Source organism: Periplaneta americana, chromosome 16 (assembly GCF_040183065.1).
Source record: "Periplaneta americana isolate PAMFEO1 chromosome 16, P.americana_PAMFEO1_priV1, whole genome shotgun sequence".
NCBI classification, from domain to species: Eukaryota; Metazoa; Arthropoda; class Insecta; order Blattodea; family Blattidae; genus Periplaneta; species Periplaneta americana.
Genome location: NC_091132.1, coordinates 105,335,826 through 105,352,521, shown reverse-complemented (window position 1 = coordinate 105,352,521; position 16,696 = coordinate 105,335,826). Strand labels below are relative to the sequence as shown.

The following is a 16,696-nucleotide window of genomic DNA, read 5'->3' as shown; positions in this document are numbered from 1 at the left end:
TATGTCTGCTATATCCTGGTCTAGAAACTGTGAACGGATGTTTTTGATGATGTGACAGTAATCAAAACTTTAATATAAATTATGTTGCAAGTTACATGGGTGTACTACGCAAGGCTGTAGATCTCCGCCGCCTAAACCCTTAAACATAGCAGTATTAGTTCTATGGTTATCAGTTACAAGCCGAAGCACATGAAATCCACAGTCTTTACAGCTTTCAACACTTGCTGAACTAATAAGAGCAGATCATTTCCTTGCAAATTTCGTACCATGAAATATGCTGCCGGTATTGTGTACTTGGTAGATAATCCATGAATAACTAAACACAGAAGTTTGTTGGCTAAGACGGGATTTATTCCTATTTCTTTATTATAAACTCCTTCAGCTTCGACTAAACCAAAAATTTTACCCTTTTCTTAATTAGAAAGCAAGCTTTCTTTTATTGCCATTTCATCGCATATAAGAGAAACTACTTTCTCAATTTCATTCAATTTTGTGGCTTCTAACTTAAGTGTCTTTAATTAAAGGGGAAACACCAACGCCATATTCCGTTGAGCCCATATACCTATCTAATATGCTGCGCGACGGTGCTTGTATTAATTTCAAATTTCTTCCAAAGTCGTAGCCTTTAGGAGACGATATTTGCCAACATAAGCAGTACCGAATAATTGGCTCGGACCATTTTGGACGATTTCTTTTTTTAATTTCTAATTTGATCCAGTATATATATGCAGCCATTTTGTAGCCATCATGTGCTGATTTCTTTATGTTATCTACTGACTTTCTCTCAGGTAGCTCAGATGGTAGAGCAACTGACTACGGACTAGAAGGTCCGGGGTTCGATCTCAGGTGGTGACAGAATTTTTTCTTGTTGCCAAACTTTCAGAACGGACCTGAGGTTCACTCATCCTCCTATAAAATTGATTAACAGGTCTTTCCTGGGGGTAAAATGCGATAAGAGCGTGGTGCCGACCACACCACCTCATTCTAGTGCCGAGGTCATGGAAACCATGGGGCTATACCTCCATGTCCCCTAAGTGCCTTCATGGCATATTACAGGGATACCTTTACCTTTTACCTTTTACTGACTTTCTCTCAGTATAGCTATTAATTTCTTCCTTCGCCTCTTGAAGTTCCTTCTCTATTTCCACAATTTTGTTTTCGAGTCTGTACACTTTCGCTCGAAGATTTTTATTTAATTTTTTATGATATTCCAGTTCACTTAATCTTACAGTATTTACTTGAACAGCAATATGACTGGAATATACGTTTACATCTGCCTTGTCTTTTATAATTTCGGCTTCAGGTCTTTCTCACGATATTCAGCTTCAATGTCCTCCTGACATTGTGCAGCCAATCTTGAGACGTTGTTCTTCTCGGAGAATGATGAACTTCAGTTTCTGACTTTTCTCTTCCTCTTGTTAGAAGGTTTCTTGTATGAAGGATATCCAGGAAATATACTTGGTATCGACAAATTTTTCAGTTTCCTATATTTTGTATCTTCTTTAAAATCTTCTTGTTTGAAGTGTAAACTACACTCACATGAACGATCAGAAGGAATCCACTTACTTCCTCTTTTGTCACCTTCTCTTGATATAATATTTAACCTTTAACCACTTTTCCCGCAGCTCACTATTAGATGGAAATTCATGAAATGATAATCTTCTGAATTTCAATTTTCCTCTGTGCACTTTGCAGAAAGGGACACAACAAGACACCATTGCAATTATATTATAATTAATATTGTTATTTCAGGAAACCAAGTTTTATATCTCACAAAATTAAATGTATTTCAAACCGAATGTTCCTTTCTTCCAATGTATTTTAAAGAAGAAAATCATATCATTAATAAACAATAACTGACAAACACTGTAATTACTTCTAAGATGTCAAATAAGACAGTATAATTAATTCTACACATTTAGTACAGCCAATTCAACGGCAGTTACTTGCTGCGCTCTAGTGTCAAAACTGGACAATAATGTCCACGCGAAACTCAATGCTAAGGAAGAGGAATGAGCAGGCAGTTACGCAGCCAAAGGATGTGATCCAGCAGGCAGTGTGGGTTAGTCTACTGAGGCAGTCGATGGGGATGTATGATGCAAAGTACTGCCAGTTGGATCATCGTATGTGCATCTTCGGGTCCAGTCATGGCGGTCATTACCACAGATTTCCGTATATCAGAGAGTGAAAAGAGTGGTTATGCGTTATGGAAAATACTTGAGCTGTAATTCGTACTCATTTCCAAATATGCGTCAGTAATTACTGAACGTTTTCGGCCCCCCCCTCCCCTGTCCTGAGGGCCTCCTGGGGGGGGGGGGAGTACGTTTCACCACTGTACAGTAGGTAATAATTACAATATGATCTAGAATGTACAACACTATGGCAGTGAGTAGTAATAATAGATAATAAAAGTAAAAAGAAATAATAAGTTAGATAAGTAGTGTTACTGAAACACTAACAAACATTGATGATGATGATGATGATAATAATAATAATAATAAGAGTATCATTAAATAATTTAAATATTTATCATGTTATATGCATAAGCATTTAAACAACTGGAAAATTGAAACAACTACTATTCCTACGAGAATTGATAAATGCTTCCTTAGTCTATTCTTAAATTCGTTTGATGTCTCACAGTCTCTGACATTACTCGGTAGGGAATTCCAAAGTCAAGGAACAGCCACAGTGAAAGAAGATGAATATGAGGATGTTTGGTGGGAGGATATGGATCATGTGTCTAGATTATGGTGAGTGGATACATTTTTAAAATGGGACATGAGATACAACAGGAGTGGAGAAATGGAATATATGAAAGAGAAGGGAAAGACAGTGGATGTATCCAGACATCATTTCGAAGGATGATGTTACATGATCAGGCAGACGAAACTGATGCACATATTATGAACAAGTAGCAGTCTCTGAGTCAAAGTAAAGCTTAGATCAGTAAACAGAATATCACAGTAATCGAAGTGGGGCATCACGAGTGTTTGTACTAAAAGAGTAGATAATTCTTTAATCGCCTAAATGAGTGGATTAGTAAGAATACTTTTTGCAAGTTTGTGCAACTTGAATGTAGAGGTGGGGTGTGACAGTGTTTTGCCATCACAGCTGTGAACTGTGACAGCTTTGGAAAAATCACTGTTAGAGATAATAGTGATTTTTGTGTTCAGATGATTCTTGGCGATTGTGGGGCTCCGTTTCTTGTCTGTAGATTTCCAAGTCGTCTAGAACTCAATATCACTGTCATCTACTTATCTTTGAACAAACCATGGAAAATACCAATGTTTCTGATCATAAGCCTACAGATGTTTATGTTTATCACTCTTCTGCAAATTGAGCTGATATACCAGATACCGACGGTGCCTTTCTCATATCAACAATTGTGATTAGTTGGGAGAGTATATTGAAAACAAAACACGCTCTGACCTCTGATACTATTACATACTTCTGTAAATCTGAACATTGTAATTATTTCATCTTGTATACGCTTATTTTGTTGTTCAGTATGTAATTTATTTTTAAAATAACATTCTATGTTATTAATTCAAAAATAATTTAAGATACTTCACCAAATATATTATAAATTTCTGTCCACAGTAGAGGTCAACATTTCTCAAACTGGAGTTTTGAAATAAAAGTAACTTAATATGTACTGTACAAAAGGAATAAAACACATTACATTAAATACATTAAAAAAATTATTAGGCACACAACTATTAAAACATACTCCCTGAAAACTAGTGAAATTACACTTCTGAAAAATTGAATGAAAGCACCATCCTCAACCTCGAACATGATTCCTTGTCTTCTGTTCTGCTTCTTTCATAATAGGCACTGGTAAGCAAGGCTTGTTCACATTTGATGTATGCAGAAAGTCAACACTCGTACACATCATCATGTGCAAACATATTGATTCAAACATGTCATTATCAAGGTACCAAATAGCTTGAACTAGTCGCTCATACAAATTATTATTATTATTATTATTATTATTTTATGAAGTTCTTGGAGGGGGGTTGCGAAGTACTTTTTTTGGGGGGTGCAGCTAGAAATTTTGAGAAACATTGGGTAGATGTTTGCTGCACGTTGAGACCAATACATAATATGATGAGTAGGGTGAATACTTAAACTGGAAGAAGAAAAAAAAAAAAAAAAAAAACACACACACTCACTCACTCACTCACTCACTCACTCTCTCTCTCTCTCTCTCTCTCACACACAAACACACACACACACCCACCCACGCACGCACGCACATACACACACATATTTTTTATTTTGTGACTACTTTAATTAGAAAGAAATAGCTTTTTCTATATGTAACTTTTCTTTCAATAATTTATACAGTAAGAAACATGGAGATTATACATGTCCTGCTATGGAATTAGATGACGTCATATAAGTTTGATTATTAGATACTGATATTCTTATAAAATAACAGACAAACAAGGAATACTAAACAGATGGACGAAATATGTAGAAGAGTTATATAAGACAAGGAATCGTCCAGATGAATTAGCTATAGAAGATGAAGAGCGGCTGGGTAGCTCAGTTGGTAGAGCAGCTGGCTACGGACTGGAAGGTCCGGGGTTCGATCCCAGGTGGTAACAGGATTTTTTCTCGTTGCCAAACTTTCAGAATGGCCCCGAGGTTCACTCAGCCTCCTATAAAATTGAGTACCGGGTCTTTACCGGGGGTAAAAGGCGGTCAGAGCGTGGTGCTGACCACATCACCTCATTCTAGTGCCAAGGTCATGGAAAGCATGGGGCTCTACCTCCATGCTCCCCAAGTGCCTTCATGGCATGTTACGGGGATACCTTTACCTTTACCTTTTTTTATAGAAGATGAAGAAGCTGTATGAAGAGATGGAAAAGGATTTTCTATTTTAAGTGAAGCTGAACTAGCACTTAAGGAAATGAAGAATGGGAAAGCAACAGAAGTTGATGGAATCCCCATTGAATTAGTGAAATGCTTGGGTGAAGACAAGAAGCAAAATCTATCATTATGCAACGAAATATATGAGAAAGGCGAATGGCCTTAAGATTTTACGGAGACAGTGTTGATTCCAATTATGAAGAAAAATAATGCCAAGAAATGAAGGAGTTCAGGACTATCAGCCTAATATCGTACTCGGCAAAGATTCTCTTGCGAATACTGAATCGACATTTATATTGTAAGATGGAAGAACAGTTGGAAGAAGAGCAGTTTGGCTTCAGAAAGGAAAAAGGTACGAGAGATGCAATTGGATTGCTAGGACTGCTACGGATAATTGGTGAAAGATACCTAGAGAAGAGTAAAAAAGTGTATGTAGTATTTGTGGACCTAGAAAAAGCTTTTGACAGAGTGGATTGGAATAAACAGATGAAGATCCTAAAGAAACTTGGTGTGGATTGGAAAGAGAAAAGACTGTTCAGTAATCTTTATACGAGGCCTGTCTAAAAAGTATCCGACCTTTAGCCAGAAAAAATATTTCAAATACCTGACGGGGTTGGGACCCTAATCCCCTTCAAAGTAGGCCCCTTGTGTTTGCACACATTTAGCCCACCGATCCTTCCACTGCCGGAAACACCTCTGGAAGTCTTCTTTTGGAATGGTGTTCAGCTCCGTCGTCGCGTTCTGCATTATCTCTTCTCTAATCTCAAAACGGGATCCTTTCAGTGGTGTCTTCAATTTTGGAAACAACCAGAAGTCGCAAGGAGCCAGGTCTGGAGGGTAGGGAGGTTGGCGAACGGTTGTAATTCCATGTTTGGCCAAGAAAGTGTGGATCAATTGGGATGAATGTGCGGGGGCGTTGTCGTGATGCAAGTGCCAGTTGTTCGCTGTCCACATGTCTGGTCTTTTGCGCCGAACTGCATCACGGAGTCGCTGGAGAACATCGTGATAGTACTCCTTTGTCACCGTTTGTCCTTCCGGTGCATATTCTTGTTGCACAATTCCACGGATATCAAAGAAAACAGTCAGCATCATCTTGATTTTGCATCGCACCTGCCGCGCTTTCTTCGGCCTTGGAGACTCGGGATGCTTCCATTGCGACGACTGTCTTTTTGTTTCTGGGTCGTACCCGTACACCCATGACTCATCTCCAGTTATCACGGTGTTCAGAAACCCAGGATCAGTGTTGGCGGTGTCCAGAAGGTCCTGTGCAACGTCACGACGGAGGTCTTTTTGTTCCGGGGACAACAACTTGGGCACGAATTTCGCAGCCACTCGGTTCATGTTCAAATCATCACGCAAAATTGCATGTGCAGAATCTTTACTCACTCCAACCTCTTCGGCAATCTCCCGCACGGTCAAACGACGATCTGCCATCACCAAATTTCGCACCCTCTGAACAACAGCTGCACTCCAAGCAGTTTGGGGCCTGCCACAATGCTGCTCACTCTCCGCTGATGTGCGGCCATCTTTGAATCGGTTGAACCACTCCTTAATTTGTGTTACACCCATCGCATCTTCCCCAAACACCTGCTGAATCTTACGAATTGTTTGACTTTGAGAATCACCAAGCTTTTGACAAAATTTGATGCAGTATCTTAGCTCAATTCGTTCAGTCATCTTGCGAGAAAACTAAATCCGACAAACACTTAGAACAGCACCTTACTTGGCGACCACCAGCCAGTGACTGGCACAAGTGAATGCAGTGAAAAAATTCAAGCATGCGCATTACGGTTCCTCCTTCCACCGTGCACAGTGGCGCCACCTTAGAATCACTACTTTGCGCGGGAAAATTTAAGGTCGGATACATTTTAGACAGGCCTCGTATGAAACAGCGAGTCAAAGTCAGGATAGGAGAAGAAATATCAGAAGGAAGTGAAATTGGGAGAAGAGTACGTCAAGGATACCCTTTATCACCTACCTTGTTCAACATCTACTTGGAAGATTTAGTAAAGAACTGTTTTCAGAAGATGGGAGGAGTGATAGTAGGAGGGAGAAGAATAAAGTGCATAAGATTTGTTGATGATATGGCATTGTTAATAAAAGAGGAAATGATACTAAAGGATATGCTACTGGAAATAAATGACAGCTCTGAGCAGTATGGGATGAAGATTAATGCAAATAAGACGAAGGGCGTGGTCATAGGGAGAAAAATACAGAAGATATACTTGCGAATTCTAAATGGGACAGTAGAGCAAGTGGACAGCTTCAAATACTTGGGGTGTACTATAAGCAATAACATGAACTGCTGCCAGGAAGTCAGAAGGAGAATAGCAATGGCAAGGAAGCTTTTAATAGAAAAAGGAGCATCTTCTGCGGACTTCTGGAAAAAGAACTAAGGACGAGATTAGTGAAGTGCTTTGTATGGAGTGTGACATTGTATGGGGCAGAAACATGGACATTATGACGAAGTGAAGAGAAGCGAATAGAACTATTTGAAATGTGGATATGGAGAAGAATGGAATGTGTGAAGTGGACAGACAGAATAAGAAATGAAGCTGTGTTGGAAAGAGTGGAAGAAGAAAGAATGATGCTGAAACTGATCAGGAAGGGAAAAAGGAATTGGTTGGGTCACTGGCTGAGAAGAAACTACCTACTGAAGGATGCACTAGAAGGAATGATGAACAGGAGAAGAGTTCGGGGTAGAAGAAGATATCAGATGATAGACGACATTAAGATATATGGATTATATGAGGAAACAAAGAGGAAGGCAGAAAATAGGAAAGATTGGAGAAAGCTGGTTTTGCAGTGAAAGACCTGCCTTTGGGCAGAACACTAAATGAATGAGTGAATTCTTGTAAAAGTTAAACTAATACATACAGCATATTAATTTTTAAGTCCACTTCTTTCTTTAGAAGTACTGGTAATTAAACTATTTCAGATTAACATTGAATGAATGAATGAATGTTAGCCATGATGTCCCATGTTTGGCACAGGCCTCCTGTGATGGGGTTAGAACCCCCTCGACAGGGATGGCTCAAATGTACTCGCTTGGTGAGCTAATCCAGGCGAGCTTGTCGTGTATACTACTTTTGTGACATTGTTAATAACTCTGTTCAACTTTAACTAGTCTCAGCACTGTTCTTTGTTCATTTTTTTCTTGCACTACACACATTATACTGACAATGGCACTTTGACGAACACTGATTGCTATTTATACTATTTACCTGACACTTTCTCGACACTGACTTTACTATTTACAAAAAACTTACCTTACACTTTCACTAATACTGACTTTACTATTTACAATATCTTAACACTGATTACGTTATCTATTTACAATGACCTTCCCTAGTTCTTTCCACAAAACTCTGTTCTTTGCTGTCCTCGACTATTGTTTCCCTGCCTCTTTGGTAAACATGTCAGACCATCTGAGCCATGGTCTTCCCTGTCCTCTCTTTCCGACGTAGGGGTCCCACATCGTGACTGCATGGGTCCATCTTGCCTGGTGTAGTCTCGCCACATGTCCCATCCAGGTCCACTTCGTTGCCGTAGCTCGTTCTGCTGCGTCAGTAGTGTTCATCAGTCTTTGCAGTGTTTCGTTTGTCATTCTGTCTCGTAGCGTGATGCCCAGTATTTTTCTTTGCATCTTCCTCTGGCATGAGATTAACATTACATAACTGTAATCAGTGTCTTCACTATACAATACAGATATAAGCCTTTATAATGGTTGATATGATAGACATAAGCTTAAAAAAATGACTAATGTTACAACCTGAAATCTACAGTCATTATTTCATCCAATTCTTACGAATTGTGTTCATTCACACATGAAACCAATTCATGATAACAATCACTAACTTCATGAAAAGATAAAAGAAATATAATTTTTGTCCTCCTAAACACGTGTGCATAAGTGTGTGCATATGCATGCCTGTCAACTACATGCATAAAATATCTAACTAAACTCAAAAAATATCCATAACAATTCAGTATCATTCAGCATGTAGGCCTAACAGTGAATGAAATAAATTAAAAGAAAACTGTACTCAAAATTTTTTAGGCCTGAACTTTTTAAAATACAGGACAGGCACTTTATGAACTAACAATTTCTATATCATTTTATACAGGGTGTGTAAATGAATGACTTTTTCAAAATTTGGGGAGATGTAGAGGACAATATGGTGAAGATTTTTTTACCGGGGAACCCATGACTGGAAATGATCTACAGTACTGTGAGATGTTGCTTTTCCTGTTCTTGTGATGACGAACTTTCTATGCATTCAATAAGCTAAATAAAATAGCAGAGTAATATGAAGAACTTTACTGACTTTCACATTTATAATAAATGTTCAAAGTGACGACTGTCTACTTTGTTACATAGTATGCGATGACGAACCATGTTTTCTCTTACTCTCTGGAAGATTCCATACTCCCTCTTATAGTATCGAACACTGTAAAGATGCACTCAGTAAGCTCATTTACCAGTGTTGCATACACAATAGCCTTCACGTATCCCCATAGGAAAAATTCAGGATCGGTGAAGTCAGGGGAGCACGCAGGCCAAGGGACTGGGCATCCCCTTCCAATATCACTCTCTTCCTGAAGATATTTGTGAGATATGTGCAGGCCAGGAGATCAATGTGAGATGGAGCACCATCGTGCTGATACCACATACTATTGCGCAATTGCAAGGGGTCGCCCTGGTTGGCAAGTTGGTATAGCGCTGGCCTTCTATGCCCAAGGTTGCGGGTTCGATCCCGGGCCAGGTCGATGGCATTTAAGTGTGCTTAAATGTGACAGGCTCATGTCAGTAGATTTACTGGCATGTAAAAGAACTCCTGCGGGACAAAATTCCGGCACATCCGGCGATGCTGATATAACCTCTGCAGTTGCGAGCGTCGTTAAATAAAACATAACAATAGCAATTGCAAGGGAACATCACTTTGAACATTTATTGTAAATATGAAAGTCAATAAAGTTCTTGAAACTAATGTGATGTTTTATTTAGCCTACTGAATGTGTAGAAAGTTTTCTTGTTTTTCTTTTTCTTCAGTACAGGCATAGACAACTACTAAAGCACTTACACACAAATAGCCCATTTTGCGCTCCCTAGACTGGAAATCAACTGAGCAGACTGCAGTGTCCAGCTTCAATTGCTGCTGGATTTACCTAATTTCCTGTATTTTCTCAGGAGACAGTGTATGTTTCCGAGGTAATGATGCCTGATGTGGCTTAAACCTGGATAATACAGCAGAATGTGAGGCACTGACTCAACATCCATTCCACATTTTCTATAAGTTGGGTGTTCCATTGAGGGTATGGCCAGACGAGCAGTAAATGTAGCTGACTTTCAGCAACAAATGAAGCTGCTGTAATTGTCGCAAAATGGGTGGCCAGACGACACTACAAATACTGCTCAGTTTCTGCGTCAAATGTAGCTATGTGTGGCCACAAGACTTGCCACACTAGCAACATTTGCGGTCTAATTCTTCTGTGATTTTGTTTTGTGATGGATCTGATAAATTATCAAGCCAAAGTTGCTTTATATTTGTTGTTCGTTCAGCATAGGCAAAGACGATGGTGGATTCATCAATACTGATTTGAAAGATCTGTTTTGTAAGAGAATTGTGTTTTTTTTAACCAAACAAAGTCACTGTGAAGGGTTTACTGAAACACTTTTGAATACATTTTATTATTGAAGGATACCTTAGATCGAAATTGAATGTACTGTCAAAGAAAGATACTTTGAAAAGAGAACAAGTAAACACATCTATTATGCACGCATTGTATTATTCACCTAACATAATTCAGAACATTGAATCCAGACATTTGAGATGGGCAGGGCCTGTAAAACATATCAACGAATCGAGAAATGTATATAGAGTATTAGTTTGGCTACTTGAGGAAAAAAGATATTTGGGAAAGCCAAAGTAGATAGGAGGATTATATATATTTTACTTGGTTATTTAACGATGGTGTATCAACTAATTGGTTAATTAGCGTCATTGGGCATAGGGATAGCGAGATGGTATTTGGCGAGATGAGACCGAGGATTCACCATAGATTACCTGACATTCGCCTTACAGTTGGGGAAAACCTCAGAAAAAAACCCTACCAGGTAATCAGCCCAAGTGGGGATTGAACCCACCCGAGCACAACTGCCGATCGACAGGCAAGCGCCTTAGCCGACTGAGCTACACCAGGATAATATTAAAATGGATTTGAGGGAGGTGGGATATAATGCTAGGGACTGGATTAAGCTTGCTGATGATAGGGACCAATGACAGGCTTATGTGAGGGTGGCAAAGAACCTCAGGGTTCTCTGAAAGGCATTTGTAAGTAAGTAAGTATAACCAACATTCAGCATAGAAATTATTTCTGGCACGTCAATGGAAATCTAAATATGTTTGCTCTTTTAAGTGAGTTATAGGTGTACATTCTTGTGTGAGTTTTCACTGTAGGTAAAAGTGAAAATAGTCAATACATGAAACATTAACAGCAGAAATAAAATATATGGTTAACCAGCTAGAAATTATTTATGAAAAATACTATTTACTGCCTCTGCATACACAGCCAATGAAAAAGTTTGTGAAAAAATAATCATAAAATCATAATGGGAGTTGGTTCCTAAACTTCAAGTATAAAATTATAAAATTTAGTGAGGAAAGTTAAATATCTGTTGGTTCTCAAATTATGAAATTGATGAAAGATAAAAACTTAGGTGAAACTATATAAGAAACTACTTCATGCAACCTGTCCATGAACTTTTCCAAAACAATATAAAGAAATCGAATGCAGTGTATCTCAAATATAGCTACTTCATCACTATCACTCGGATTTTTTCTGACAACTTGGATCTATAAGTGATGAGCTTGGAAAACACTTTCATAAGGAAATCTCTATGAAAAATCGCCAGGTCTACTAAAGAAGTCTTAACATGTTAGCAGACTTGATGGATAATCAAAAGTGCAGCAGGAAATCAACATCAACCATGTTTTAGGTTACTAAATATAATTTATTACTTTTATACATCAATCCACTGCTTTGAAGTAGTGGTCAATGCGTCTGACTGCAAAACCAGAGGGTCCACAATCGAATCCTGGTTGGGACAGGCTGCCTGGTTTTCCTTCAGCTCATTAAGAGCAAATGCTGGGAAACTTTCGGCACCAGGCCCAGGGTTCACTTCGCCATCATTAGCACCTTCCTCTTCATTCATCCTGCCTACTTCCATACTCATATGTCATCCTATCATATGGGGTGAACAGAATCTGACCTAACGGGTGTTCCAACTTCATGGAAAATCTTCTCCATCATAATGCCAAGGAGTAGGCAGAGACGCAAATGGCTACACATCAATATGCATGCCATTAGATTAAAAAAAACTTTTATTCATCACCAACATCAGTATCTCCTGATACATTATATTCCTTAAAGAACTATAATAATAATAATAATAATAATAATAATAATAATAATAATAATAATAATAATAATAACAATAATAATAGTAATAATAATAATAATAATAATAATAATAATAATAATAATAATAATTCTTTATTTATACTGGCAGAGTTAAGGCCATAGGGCCTTCTCTTACACTCTACCAGGTCACAAAGTATACAAGCAGTTAAAATTTAACAAAAAGTTAAAGAACAGAATACTAACATATTACAAAAAAATAATAATAATAATAGCACAATAAAATCGGCACTAAACAACATGAAAATAATACCATAATAGAAAAAAAAAGAAAAGTAAAATACATTGGAATATAATGAAAACAACTCATTTAGTACAAATGGTTAATATGGAAAAACGTAAGGAAGAATATATCAAAATGGAATGTAATAAAATAATAATAAAAAAGAAAAGAAATAAGAAAATTAAATAAAATTCATGATAAAAAGGCTATGATAATAAATTCATCAGCTGATAAAGAGAACAAAAAGGGGAAAGGAAGGAAAAAGAAATATATAGCCCATATTTTTACAAAACTATGGCAGAGAAAAGGGCTTAATATAACTGAAAGAAATCTAATTAAAAAAGTGCAATTTTAATTTATTTTTGAAACGAGACAATGTCCGACAGTCTCTGACATGTTGTGGTAGAGAGTTCCAGAGATGAGCTGCAGAGACAGTGAAAGATGAAGAGTAGAAGGATGTTCTGTGTTTAGGAATGGAGAGTGTGATATGGTGTTGTGAGCGAGTATCTGTTTCGTGATATGAGGACAAATGTTGAAAACGAGAAGCTAGGTAGCTAGGGTTAGAGGTTTGAAGAATATTGAAGAGTAAAGTGAGAGAGTGAATAGTTTTACCGCGTAGGCTTTCACGGCCGGAGTCTATAGATCTAGATTCATTTTCTGGGCTGAGAGGCCGTGGTCTATTGGTTGGTTTTATACCAGACATTTCGTCTGCAACTGCGGCAGACATCTTCAGTGGAGTGGTATCCGAGGTCGCAAGACTCTTCTCGGCGTACCTGAGGCAACTGATCCTGTGGCTGGTTGTGTGGGCGTATTTATAGTGCGACTAGCGGGCCGAGGCCTGTTGTCGCTGCGGTCCGCGCCGCTTTGTTCACTGCTCCTGTTCTGGGTTCCATCCTTTTGTTGTAGTGGCTTCTTATCTGTTCTGTTTAGGACCAGGTACCAACACTTGTTTAGCTTTACGCCTTCTTCCTTGCGATTAAAGTTGTTGTTATGTTTAATATATTTCGATCGCTTCTCTATGTAGACGGGGGAAGAAGTGCGTCGTCGTGCTCAAGATGTCCGTGTCCTTGAAACGTATGTTGTGATCGCCCTCTTGATAGGCATGTGCTGCCACTGCCAATTTGTCGATCTGTCCTAGGCAGCAATTCCTATTATGTTCTGCCAGTCTCGTCCTGACGCTCCGCTGTGTAGTACCGATGTAGACCTTCCCACACGAACACGGAATCCTGTAAACTCCGGCGGACAGCTGCCCCGCTAGTCGCACTATAAATACGCCCGCACAACCAGCCACAGGATCAGTTGCCTCAGAGAAGAGTCTTGCGATACCACTCCACTGAAGATGTCTGCCGCAGTTGCAGACGAAGTGTCTGGTATAAAACCAACCAATAGACCACGGCCTCTCAGCCCGGAAAATGAATCTAGATCTAGAGTGAATAGTTCTTTGCTCTTTGAGACAGACCCAGGACAGCATATTTAGTGAAGGTGTGATACGGTCAGATCTATGGATGTTGCAAATAAATCGAACGAATGCATTATGAACACGCTGTAGTCTGTCTGTCAGTCTTATGTTAAGGTCAGTGTAGAGAGTGTCACAGTAATCAATATGAGGCATCAAGGGCAACTGCACTAAATTCTTCTTGAGAAGCAACGGAAGGAAATTTCGAATTCTTTTTAGTGCATGAATTTTCATAAAAATTATTTTACACGTGTGTGTGATTTGAGTATTCCAACTTAAATTTTTGTCCATATAAATTCCTAGATTTTTTACTCTATCACTGTAAGGGATAAAAGTTTCACTCATTTTAACAGGAGATAAGTCACCTGTGTTTAATTTACTTAAAAGTCGTTGATGTCCCATTATAATTGCCTGTGATTTCTCTGAGTTCAATTTCAGTCCAAACTTTTTCGTCCATGAAATAATTGATTTTAGGTCATTGTTTACTTCATTTATTGCGTAATTTAGTGCCGATATAGGTGCAGAGGTATATATTTGTAAGTCGTCAGCAAATAGGATATGTCTACAGTGTTTAATAGATTGTGATATGTCATTTATGTAGATCATAAAAAGTAGAGGTCCAAGAACTGAGCCCTGTGGTACACCTGCACCCACAGTGCGCCAGGAAGAAAAACGATCACAGACCCGCACACATTGTTGGCATACTTGAAGGTAGGAGGTAAACCACGACACTGAACTTTCTGATAGGTTAAGGGCTCGGAGCTTGCAGAGTAACAGATCTATGTCAACTGAGTCAAAGGCTTTGCTGAAGTCAAGAAGTGTCAAAATGGTAAATTTTTGTTTATCGGAGGCTTCCCGTATGTCTTCCATCTACAACATTTTTCTTTCTTCCTGTCTTTTCATGGAACATACTAGTGATCTCCCTGTTAATTTGTAATCCAGACTGTGCTCTGGGATTCTTACTTTGGACATCCAGATCTTCAGAGCAAATATTTTTAAACTTCTGAAAATGACTGAAATACTAAAATGTGTTAGCTGATTGTGAGCATAAACAATGCACTCACCTTCATGTGACGGATAAGATGGTTTTTCTGAATGAATCCTTTGCCACATATTTCACACTGATAGCTTCTACAACCAAGATGTGTGCCTGTAATGTGGACTCGTAGTGCAGAAGCAGTAGAGAAGCACTTGTTGCAATGATGGCAACAATGGGTCTTCTCATGAGATTTGACGTGAGTCCAAAGAGCATGGCGTGTGAAACTCTTTCCACAGATTTCACACATTGAATCTTTTTTCTCATCATCATCTGCATGTGTCTTCTTATGGTGATTCAAACCAGTCCTACCAACAAAAGTCTTGTGACAAACAGGACATTCAAAAGGCTTGTTACCTGTGTGTGTCCTTATGTGCTCCTCCAGATACTCTTTTCTTGAGAATGATTTGCTACACACAGCACACTGAAACATCTTGCCTTTGTCTTCTGTGTGGATGTCAATATGTTTTCGAAGGGCACTTTTTGCTGCGAATGCACGCCCACACAGTTTGCAAACAAATGGTTTCGAACCTGTATGAATGCGGATGTGCAGCTTCATTTGGCTTGGTCTATCAAAACCTTTCCCACAATAACTGCACTTCATAATTCTCCCAGCAGGGTGAAAAACGAGATGCTCTCTCAGTTGTTTTCGAGATTCGAAAGTCCCATTGCATGTGTAACACATTAAGACTGCTTCTTTGTCTTTCAATCTCTTTCGAGTTTTATTTTCTGATATTTCTTCTTCTTCCGTTTCTAGTTCCTCTCTGTTCTCATCTTCAACGTAGTTATCCTCAGGTGAAGTAGTTCTATCTTCTACATCATCCTGAAAGGAGAAACAATAAAATGAAACGAGAAAATGCACAAAAAAAATAAACACTAATAAAATCTCGTGTGCGCGAAGTTTATAGGCAAATGGCATTAAATTCAAGTGCTACAGCACTCTACAATAAACTAACATATATCTGCATGTATATGAGTGAAATTTCTCAGTGTTTTCCCATATGCTAATAAATAAATAAACAAATAAATTACGGTTATCAGAAAATAAGTAAATAAATGAATAAGTATACCACTACAATCATACAGGGTGATTACGAAGATTGTGCAATACTCTAGGATGTGATTTCTAACATCATTCTGATGAAAAAAGTTCATATATACATGTGTCCGATTTTGAATAGTTTTGGATAAAGTCACGTTTTTTCTTCTGTAACATGCATGCTCGTAAATTTGTCTCTCTCTCTGGACGTCTGAGCTGTGCGTTACAATACAGCTGATAGCAGTAACACAAAGTCTTGTGACATCAGGCTCAAGGTTAGAGATAACGCAACACCGGTACAATGTATCTATACTGTTTTCACTGTAAGAAAAATCCTAATGTAAACATAAGCACGTTGCTGTCATACCCGTGATTGGTTCCCAGTCGAAACACTCACATGACACAGGAAAATATAGTTCGTATTTGGAAACCATAATCTTGTATTATTTGAAAATAAAACATTGAATTCTAGTTGTTAAATATGATGAAACATTTAACTTTACTCATATGTAAAACACTATGTAAAAGAAAAGTTATTTTTATATTTTCTTATGTATTATGAACGCGGATGAATACCAA

At 38.4% G+C, this 16,696-nt stretch overlaps 1 protein-coding gene across 3 annotated transcripts in view; it reads right to left on the bottom strand.

Annotated features, from left to right (window-relative positions):
- The window catches only part of LOC138691009 (uncharacterized), a 68,758-nt gene that overhangs the window by 9,878 nt on the left and 42,184 nt on the right, over positions 1 to 16,696 (bottom strand). For all 3 annotated transcript variants that reach the window (XM_069812648.1, XM_069812647.1, XM_069812650.1), the window contains one exon: positions 15,107 to 15,901. In XM_069812648.1, the coding sequence (XP_069668749.1) occupies positions 15,107 to 15,901 (795 nt within the window). The remainder of the gene's footprint in view (positions 1 to 15,106; positions 15,902 to 16,696) is intronic.